The sequence below is a fragment of the Pungitius pungitius genome, chromosome 13 (genome assembly GCF_949316345.1).
Source record: "Pungitius pungitius chromosome 13, fPunPun2.1, whole genome shotgun sequence".
Classification (NCBI taxonomy): Eukaryota; Metazoa; Chordata; class Actinopteri; order Perciformes; family Gasterosteidae; genus Pungitius; species Pungitius pungitius.
The window spans coordinates 5,548,567-5,558,906 of NC_084912.1; the positions used below are offsets into that span (position 1 = coordinate 5,548,567).

At 46.3% G+C, this 10,340-nt stretch overlaps 1 protein-coding gene across 2 annotated transcripts; it reads right to left on the bottom strand.

Annotated features, from left to right (window-relative positions):
- Positions 1–168: 168 nt before the first annotated feature.
- LOC119214322 (monocarboxylate transporter 9-like) lies at positions 169–7,149 on the bottom strand. 2 transcript variants are annotated; one of them, XM_037466028.2, is made up of 6 exons: positions 6,687–7,149; positions 5,675–5,936; positions 4,529–4,672; positions 3,516–3,611; positions 1,947–2,825; positions 169–1,699 (listed from the first exon to the last, which is right to left on the bottom strand). In XM_037466028.2, exons 2-6 carry the CDS (start codon positions 5,871–5,873, stop codon positions 1,515–1,517), a joined length of 1,503 nt encoding a protein of 500 aa, XP_037321925.2. In that variant the 5' UTR covers positions 5,874–5,936; positions 6,687–7,149; the 3' UTR covers positions 169–1,514. The 2 variants fall into 2 exon arrangements, with proteins under 2 accessions (XP_037321925.2, XP_037321926.2); XM_037466029.2 differs by lacking the exon at positions 6,687–7,149 and adding an exon at positions 6,036–6,159.
- Positions 7,150–10,340: the final 3,191 nt, after the last annotated feature.

Below are 10,340 nucleotides of genomic sequence, written 5' to 3' on the forward strand. Positions count from 1 at the left end.
ATTATCCATATATTTTTTCTTTTCATAATTTTCGTCATTTTTGGGTCACAAATATGGAGGCATGTCTTTACCGTTAACTTGAGATTCAATGGTTCAGAGTGCATGATGGATACGCCCCAAACTATCATCATTCAAATATCCTTTATTGGCACTGTTTAAATAAACTGATATAATAAAAACAAAAACATACATAAATATTGTAATACTGGCATACAAAATAAGAGTGGCTAAAAGGGGACAGCCACAGGTCTCTTTTACTCTTTTACTAATTACACCCTCATATGCATCTTGTAAATACCCTCTACAAATACAATAAGAAAAAGCTATTGTCCCGGATTTGCTTACGCCTGAAACTGGAACATACAAAAATAAATTTGTAGTGGTGATTTTAACAACATTCAAGTGGTTCTAAAAGCCTATTGCAATGGATCCATTACAATTATGATCACAATGATCAACTTAGAACTCAAACAAAAACAGTTTTTACAGCGCTATGGCTGGGTTTGTGCGTATAAAAAATCACTAGCACATAGAACTTTACAAACTAGTGCTAACATAAAAGTTCATCAAACAATAGACACACACAGACTTGTTCCCATATGCGAACATGTGTGCAGAAACATACACACATACAACGTAAACATACATTGACCACACACCATGATGGAAAAGGAACAGCCTGGTTCAAAACAAGTGACAGCTGATGTGGTAATAATCATGCCACCAAGAGAATCAACATGCTGTTAAGGTTCAAAATACAGTAGGAAGTAACTCTTCAGTGTTTTTGAAACAGCAAAACGTATTGAAAAGTGTCTGTCTGATATAGAAACAGGAGGTTTGTGGAACACAAAATGATCTATAAAGCAAGGCGTATGTATTGTTCCAACAGGCATTATGGGTTGACAGGCTTTAGCATTTATACTTTTGAAAGGTACATGACTGCATATTTAAGATATACATTAAAATCAAAATACCATGGAATTTGTTGCTATAATAAAATGTATCAAAAAGGGCTCCCTCCCTCATTTCACTCCCTGTATTCTCGGTTCTGGTAAAATTCCTGGGGTTTTATTATGTTAATTTAACTCTTTGTGTTTCTCTCCCAGGTATCATGAACAGAACCATGTCTTTTATTTCCAAAGCTACAGTAAAATGAAAACCTGTGCGCTTAAACACAATGTAGAATTTGGGAGTTGAACAAAATTGTTCAGTTGACCTCGTAAAATGAGGCTATAATAAAAAACTCAGGCGTCGGGGGGCCAAATCTTTAAAAACCTCTGCAGTATGTGGCTTGAACCTGAGAAACGCAGGCAAAGAACAGAGTGAAGGCCTGTATTTCAAAAAACATCTGGCAAGTATTTTGGTATGTCAGAACCTGGCCGCAGAAGAAAGGAGGAATATTCCGTAAAGTCAAAGACAGAAAATTCCTCCCAGAAGGTTTCTGCGTGTGGTTTATCAGAGGACGGTTTCTTGGCAGTCGAGGAAAAATGTGTCCTTCCAAAAGGTGCTTATATTCAGGCTACGGAGGCAACTTTATCACAGTTGCTTACGTAACGGACGTCTGGTCTGTCGTTCTTCGTGTGCTTCCTGTTGCAGCAGGGGAGGTTGAGCAGGAAGAGAATGACAGCTCCTAGCTCCACACAGCCCCCGCTGAAGTAGAAAGCCAAGTCATACGACTGTGTCCAGTCAAAGAACCACCCTGGAAACAGATTGAAAAAAAAAAAACATTGTGAGTCAGCAGGAATTTCTGGCATATACAGCAGTCAGCTAAATAATGATCGGTTCCTCATTGAAGTCAACATGCCCATTTTTCTTCTCTTTGCTCTGCCTCTAAAAAAAAAACATGGCCTTATGGCAACTGCACAAAATTAAAAAAAAAAACATCTCTGCCCCTTGTCTATAACCAATAATTGCTGGTGTAGCAAGATGAAGAAAAGCTCACTCACCAACAACAGGGGGTCCGAGCATGATCCCAAATCCACCGAAGAACATGAGGATACCGTGGGCTTGTGTCAGTTTGTCCAAACCGACAATGGTGGTGGTGATGTAGGAGGTGAGCGACCAGTTTCCGGAGAAGAAACCCAGGACAGCGGCCAGGATCTGCAGTCCCAGATACGTTTTAGTGGTCGGGATGAGGAGCAGCGCCACACCCCCGGCAAACATCGTGAAGGCATACAGATGGATGCCGTTAATCCACCTGATGTCCACCAGCACGCCCAGCGCTAGTTTACCCACACAAGTGGCAATGGCCCCTATCGATACCAGGGGAATGACGCTGACTTCTTCAACCAGGCCTCCGCTCTGCGCCACGTCCTCTATGAAGAGCACCGGGGGGAACGCCCCCAGGCTGAAAAGGAAGATGCCGATGCAGAAGGCCACCATGGATTGGTCCTGCAGGATCTCGTACATGCAGTGCATGTACTTGCAGTAAGCCTGCTGCTTCTTCTTGATGACTCTCATGATGGTCAAGCCGGCCAGGAGGCTGCCTTTCTTCTTCTCCGTCTGGACGGGCAAGTCTTTGGCATCAATGGCGATGAGGGACTCTTTCACCGTCAGCGATTTCTCTGCGGTCGGGGAGGTGGAACCCGCCGCGATCTTCAGGTCGTCCGACGGGGGCTTCTCGAAAAGCTGCCCCTCCGCGTTGCGTTCCAGGGCGGCCTTCTGTCTGAGGTAGTACCCCGGCATGTTGAGGGGCCTCATGAAGCCCGCGCAGGCCATGATGTTCAGAGCCACGGCGCCGATCATGAGCAGGCAGCCGCCCAGGCCAAACAGCACGATCAGCTCGTTCTGAGCGGAGGCGTAGATGAACGCTCCAACACTCGTGCCTGGGTTAAACAGAGGCAGAAATACAGCGTTTGTGTAAGAACAGGGCGGATCAATCAATCGGCACTTAAGCCACGTGAGTCTTTCTGAGCATCTTGAGTAAAAACCAGCGTGGTTGATATCATCATCATTTTTTGATACTACAAGTGTAACGATTCTACATTTGTGGCTTTAAATACAGTGACTTTGGACCAGAACGAAAGTTAAACCACTGGTGGAAAGTTTCTAGTCTATTTTACCAAACACAATAGGATGTCAGTGTAATGATGCCACTACATGATGCCACTACAGTCAGGTTAAACTATTGGGAGGGTTACTAACTAACTAACATCCAGACCTTGACGCCATTAGTAAGCGTGGCTCACTAATGGCGACTTATTAATGGACCTTGAAACATTAAAGATAAATGTTGTGTGCAACTAATAAACCTTCCCATTAAATTACAACAGCTTCAAAATGCACCGTGAACCTTCCAAAATGATTACCATAAAAGTTTCGACGCTCAGCCAAAACAGATCTAGTCACTGGTCACAAGTCCACTCACCTACCTAAGAGAAGACTCTGCCTTTGCTACACTACAGGTGTTTACCTCGGCATCCCAAGGCTCCCAACAGCTGCTACATGAAAGCAGTGTGCACGAAGAACTGGTGTGCACCAAGTGAGCGCAGGGCAGAGGGCGAGTGCGGCAGTACCTGTGGTGACAATGCCGAGGGCAAGGCCACGTCTCTTGTCAAAATATTGACAGGTGATTGTCAACGTGGCTGCATAGACCAGGCCACAACCCAGCCCTGTGGGAGACAAGAGGAAAAGGACAGACAGAGGAAGAATGTTAACTCAGGGGAAAGGCGGCTTTGCACCTTCCCACAAGAACATAGCAATGGGGATTAAATTGCACGATGCATGAAGGGAAATTTCTTTCTTCTAAATTCTAGAAATAAGTGCATTAGTCCACTCTAATGCATGACACCAATGTGCACTACGTATTTCGGTGGATGAACTCAGGATCCCCTTGAAAGGGGGTCTTTACAAAGTAGAACATCTCCAAGTTTGGAGTGTCCCGTGCAGGGGGGGGTTCTTGTTCTTGTGCAACGCAATTTGAAAAATATAATGAGGAGCAGTAAACAAGCTGCACGCGAATGTACTGCCAACATCCAAGGGCATCTCTAGATATAAATAACTATCTTCAACTATGCATGGCACCCCCTCTCCAACGATGCCTTAGAGAAAGGCAGAGCTTACTGTCAGCGTTTGATCAGGTTTAAGCAGGCCGAGCTGTCACTTAGTGCTCGATAACAGGTGTTGTTGGGCCCTGCAGAGGGAATAAAGGCTCACATGGACTGAATCAGTCCTTTTTCTTTCATCCCTAAAAACATACAAAGCACTTGTGCAATACAAGGAGGTGATTTTAAAGTGATTAGACATACTTTCAGCGGAAATGGTCATACTTTAACTGGTAATTTGGGAAGTTAACTTTGCTTGCGGCCCCGTTTTTTAAAAATCGTTGTGCAACTTGTTGCAAGACATCGGATGTGAGAGGGAAGCTAAGGAAGCTCAGCCAGCACCATGAACAAAGATACATCAAACTCTTTTTTTACCCTCACAAGACCAAAACCTCGATCTGACCCCTGCCGTTTGCATTCACTTTGCAGACGTGTCTGTGTTAAGAGTGCCCCCCCCAAAAGGTTATCATCAGGTGTTTCCTCACCAACCACGATCCCATAAGAGAAGATGAGGAACTGGACATTGGGAGCGAAGGCACTGAGCATCAGGCCGCCCGCCACCATCACGCCGCTGAAGATGGTCACGGGGCGAGCCCCGAAGTTGTCCACACAGGCACTGCAGATAGGACCTGAGTGGGGAGACAGAAATTTTTTTTTTAAAAGTGAGTGATGAAGGAATAAAAATAATCCTGGAACGAGGGGGAGTGATGATGTTGTGTTGCTGTACTTGTTTGGTTTCTGGATAGCGATCAGTTCTTTGGAGAGATCGACCCATTCGTCATGTGACATTTCCTTTCCCTCTAAGCAGGGAGAAGTGCAACAGATACTGCAATGCTGCAGCTGTCCGCGACTGCCAGGACTTGGCTGGGCCCCCCCCCCTCCCCGAGGCCAGATCAGTCCAGTCATAATTTGTCCCCTCTTTGAGAAAGAACAGCAACAAACCAGTGAGCTGTGCCTTGGACGAAGATGTCAACCGAGACATCTATCTATCACTGATCCTGTTTGCTCCGGACAGTCTAAGAGCACATTGCGTACAGGGCGGTCTTCTACCCGCGGATTTGCGAATAGAGTGTTTGTTAAATCTCTGTGTTTCTTTGCTATCCGTCACAACCCGTCTGGCTAAGTGATCCTCCTAGATTCATACCATGGATGACTTGTGATTGCTTTGCTCTGCTAGGAAATCAATAACAGCAGCTCAGTCACTGTTTCTACCCATCCCATTGAAGCTGTAAAAATCAACATCTTCCTTGTTTCCATTTCGCAGGGCGGCCATCGTCCAGACTTTGAACATGTATTGTGTCTGCTTTGTTATCAGTGGCTTGGCATCATGTGGAACAATGATTAAGATGGAATTGGAAGGAGGATAGGTGTAAAGGTGAGTGTTTAGTGCTCTGCTTCTAGCACTGCGCCGATAGGATCTCCCCCTAAATCATACATGTCAGCTGATACATGCAATGCAAAAACACCAATTTACTACTCAGCATATAATTATCAGATCAACTCAGGGGGGAACTTGGTTGAAGGTTTCACATTTCACAGCAGTATCAGCATCCTCGCGGATGTTATTTAAATGCCGTTCATTTAGTCTTGTTTAAGCCCTAGGTAAAGCCACTTTACAAATGATTACTCACTGGCTATCAGTCCCACTCCAGCGACGAGGGAGCCCACCCAGGCCGTCATGCCTTTGCTCTCCTGGAAGGCGTGCAGCCACTCCGGGTACAGGACGCCCACCGACTGGGGTGATCCATAGGCCAGGAGCTGTGCCGTGAAGGAGGCCGCCACGATCACCCATCCCCAGCCTCCGTCCAGCACTCCGGCAGGTGGAGCCATGGTGCTTGATGCTCACTGCCGCCCTCGGGGAACTGCTACCGCTTCGACCGAGACAACGGCTTCCTGGGAAAGACGAGACGTGAGATTTAGCAGAAGAAGAAGAAGAAGAAACAACTCAAGTCATCGGCGCAGTAAAGCGGACCGATGAGACCTTCCACTTACTCGAAGGCGTGATGCAGTGAAGGCTGCAGCAGCACTCAGGCCACCTGTGTGAGGTCCTGCACACACTGACTGCTGCTCCCCCCCCCCATAGAAAACCGGCCTTTTTGTTCCCGTCTTTATTTAACCACACCTTGGAGGTGGGGAAAGTAAAGAGAGCTGCAGTGCTTTGACCCCCCCCCCCCCCCCCTTCCCCCTCCCGCTATTATTCAGCTCTGATAAACATTAAGGGGAGAAGCCCTTTCTTCTATGCTGCTGGCTTAAGTTTTTCAGACCTCTTTCGTAAATAACATGTAGCCCAGAGCAACTTCATACATCACTGCGGCAGATTTAGGTCCCTTTGTTCGCACTTTGTTTACAATGAGGCTTCTTATTATAGGGGGGGGAGGGGGGGGGTTAACGCTCCTCATGTTCCAAACGTGTTATCTTACAAAGCAGGCTCACCGTATGTTGACAGTAAATGTTCTACTTTGTTATCCCAATTAAACGGCAATAACATCCGGAGGAGAAATCAACTCAAACGTTTTTTTTTGTATTCAACAACAATAACCGCATTTCCTCGTCACGTGTCTGGGTCACTTCCACACAAACACGCTCGCGTTGCGCTTGTTTTGTGTTTTTTTTTCTCGGTCAGAAAACGCATGCGACACTCACCTCAGCATCTATAAACACAGCGGCGGGACCCTGCGGAGCGACGCGCTCCACGGGAACGTTCCATGTAGGATGCTATCTCTTTTTGAACAAAAAAAATAATAATTTACCCTTCTTACATAATCAATTAAAATGACAAATATGAAGAGAGCCCCCGCGCGCGGATGCTGCGGAGCTGGAGTGCGTCGCGCCGGTGTGCCGAGGCGCCGCTGCGCTTCAACAATGCGCACTATGCGTCCGTTTCGTGGCGCTTTGTAGCCGGCGACCAAAAAAAACCGGTTCAAAGCTGTTCCCGCTGGTCCAGCGGCAGCTCGAACGCAGCTGCGGGAGGAGGAACGCGCAGCTTCCTCTTTGCGCGCCGCACACGGAAGAGCGCAGAGTCCGTCTGCGCGCGCCCCTCCCCGTGTACCAAATACCTGCTTCTGGTTTGTCTCCGGTCAACAAGGAGGCTGCACGGACACGCGCATGCACAAAGGCGCACAAGACTATTTCATCGGAGTTCTTTTTTTCATGCAGCGCCTCACAGAGTCATTCAAAAGTCAGTGGAATCGTTTGAAATGTCGTGTGTAAAACCGACACTTCGGACTGGTTTTGGATGAAAGTTGGGGGCATGTTGTAATGATTCCAGTCTGAACCGGTTGATGGATGGTAATGATAATAGCGCCATAGAGCACCAGCAGGGTACAACTCTTTGTGGTGAGCACTGATTAAAGCAATAGGCCACATGCACAAAACTCATTCAAAAATGGTCCTAATCGTTCTGCTCGTTAGTAAAACATAAATGAAGAAGTTGATTGAACCTCGGGGAATAAAAGAGTGACACACAAACAGGGGGCAAAGATTGGACGATGTTTCTAGGTTAGAAAGGTCCCAAACACTTGGGTCTGACAGGATTGACGTTTTGAACACAGTTTTAATGTCACGGTTTGGTCTCTCTTCCTGTGTTATTTTGTAGTTTTCATGTCTCTTGTGTTCCTGGGTAACTTCACTTCCTGCCTTGTCCTGTGATGGCCAGATTGTACTGTCACGGTTACTGATACCGGAGTACGGGAGAACCCAAATGCACGACTCGTACACGATGGACAAGACAGGAGGGTTTTAATCAAGGTTCAGGCAGGGTCAAAACCGGGAGATCCGTCAGGAGGCAAACAAGTCCAGAGGGGCAGGCAGGTAATCCGTAGACGAGGACAGGCAGGGTCAGAATCAGGAGGGCACACAGACAGGCAGACAAATCCAAAACGGGGCAGGCAGGTAAATCGGGGTCGAGGAACAGACGAGGTCGGAATCGAGAAAAACAGGATGGCTTCGGGAAACGCTGGAAAACTTGGTAGAACACACAAGACAATCTGGCAGTGAGCAACAGAACGTGACTGGCTTAAATAGTGAGTGACTGACGAGGGAAGGCACCACAGGTGAGGGTGAGGAGAACCAGGTGCAGGAAATCAGGTGACGAGGTGGGAGGATCTGAAATGACAGGAGAGTTAGTGAACATGCAGTGGAGATGAATAGACTATGATGTGAACACCCAGTGAAGATGAAAAATAAACTATGATGTGGACGTATGTGTGACATTTAATGTTTAATGCGTATGTGAAAATAATGGATCATTGTTCCGTGGATGAGCATTTAAAAACTTAAACCCCACACCGATATTTTCAGGAATAGAAGATGAGCTGTCAATGAATAAAAGCAGCATATTAAAAAATTAGCCACAAAGTGGTCAAAACAAATAGATAAAGCCAAGGAAAAATAAGTAAATTATAGACACATATTGACAGAATAACTTGGATTTATAACAAATTAACATCAACAAAACTGGATGCCGTTTATTTTGCTCCAAAACAACCCTGATTCTAGATAAACACCCTTAGCTGACTCGACATAATAGCACTTGAATGAACACAAGCCCAGTGTTGGTTACTGTCCCTGATTTGGGTTTTATTATTTCAAGCCTTCACATGGGTCACATTGCAGCAGCAGCAGCAGCATCATAAAGTTATATCATCATGTGATTGCACACATTCTCATAACCTCAGGTCAGCAACAGAATGAAACAAAGAAGAAAAAGCAGAGGAGAAAGGAGACGGGAAAGAAGACAGATTAAAGAGCGAGGGGCACGGTAAGAACAAGGGAGGGATGAAGAGAACTGGTTTTTCACACTGGTTTTCACTATGAATGCAACCAAAAAAAAATTCAGGAACTTTGATGCTTTCTTTTTTTCTGCCCGCCTGGAAGGATCTGACAGAAAAGATTTTGGCTCCGTAATCCCTTTCGGCATGAAAAATGATGTGGAAAACAAGAACAAGGGAGGCGCAGCTAATTGTATCTACTCTGGCGTTACATTGACTTGTTACCCGAGACCAGTTCCAACCAGATTGTAGTCCACGCGGGGGACAATGTGTGTCCGAGGGAGTGGATTCCAGCGCGGTTACCAACACAATCAATGTTGGTGCTCAATTTCACTGGCCTGCTGCATAAGGTATTCAGCACACCTATGGTACACTTGTGTAAACACACAAACATTAACACCCACCCCCACACACACTTATATGCTTATATACGTACTATTTATTGACAAACACATGAGAACTTACTCGGTAAAAGGCAAACTTGTCAAGCACACCCTGTACTGTGCCGTGTATGATTAATGAGGTGCACAGATGCACGAGTCGACCTGTCCTCCCCTCGCTCTTTCCCCCATTGGACAAACATCCTGTGTTACACCGACTGGTTACTGTGCGGAAGGGCGGAGACACTTTTGACCTGAATTAGTATTTGGCCTATGTCTAAGCTGACTGAGACGCTTACCGGTAAACTCGTAAATCTGTTCCTGCTGGGAGGGCAATAACATCTTGTCAATGCGGGGGATCAAGGAGGAATTCTCCATTTTAACACACAAGTACTAAAACTATGATCAGGGTATGCCCATTAAACCCATGCCCGGTCTTTGGACATTATTTGACAAACCACCCACTAAAAGCAACACAAATTGCCATTGGTTTGGGGTAATTTTGAGGCCTCTATAAAACATTTTGAAGCGGCAGGCTTCTTCTTAAAGTTTGAGAGCAACACGGATATATCCATCCATTGCCAGGCTTAACGCCTTGGTTTTGTTGTTGTAAAGGCATGGAGACAGGCATCGGGGTCCCTGACCTGAAGGAGGACTCACCAAGCAGTTACAACACACGTCCGATTAGATTTAAGAATAGGGCCGGAGAAATTCACACCTTCTCTGCTTCCAGACACTTTTTAGAACATCTGAAAAGGTTTATTGTTTTTTTTTCGACAACCTGAGATGCGGGCGGCCCGCTGTTCTTTCCCGTGAGAGGCTTGGCGGGTGTGAACACACAGAGCCACCCTGCAGCCTGGATAAATGTCTCTCAATTTCGGCCGCCCGGCTACGCAAAGCCGCAGAGGTCAAAGGTCACTGCAGCACCCAGCAGGGCCACCCGCAGTCTCCAGGACAGATTCCTGCTTGGATTAGTTCAGGTTGCTAGAGAGAGAGAGAGAGAGAGAGAGAGAGCTACAAGGTGGTGGAAATACACCGCCTACACTTCAGTGGAATCGGAGCTCTCAGCAAGTCTTTGGACAAAGATATACTCATGTCCCCCTCAGGTCTGTGTCTGTTTTCACTCCGCCGAGTTTGAACCGACCGTA

Excerpts from the sequence above, each read along its gene's own strand:
- LOC119214322 (XM_037466028.2), bottom strand. The coding sequence starts at position 5,873 with ATGGCTCCACCTGCCGGAGTGCTGGACGGAGGCTGGGGATGGGTGATC. Across the intron at positions 3,612-4,528 it reads CTCTTATGGGATCGTGGTTG|GGCTGGGTTGTGGCCTGGTC; the intron begins GTGAGGAAACAC and ends TGTCTCCCACAG. Across the intron at positions 2,826-3,515 it reads CCTCGGCATTGTCACCACAG|GCACGAGTGTTGGAGCGTTC; the intron begins GTACTGCCGCAC and ends TGTTTAACCCAG.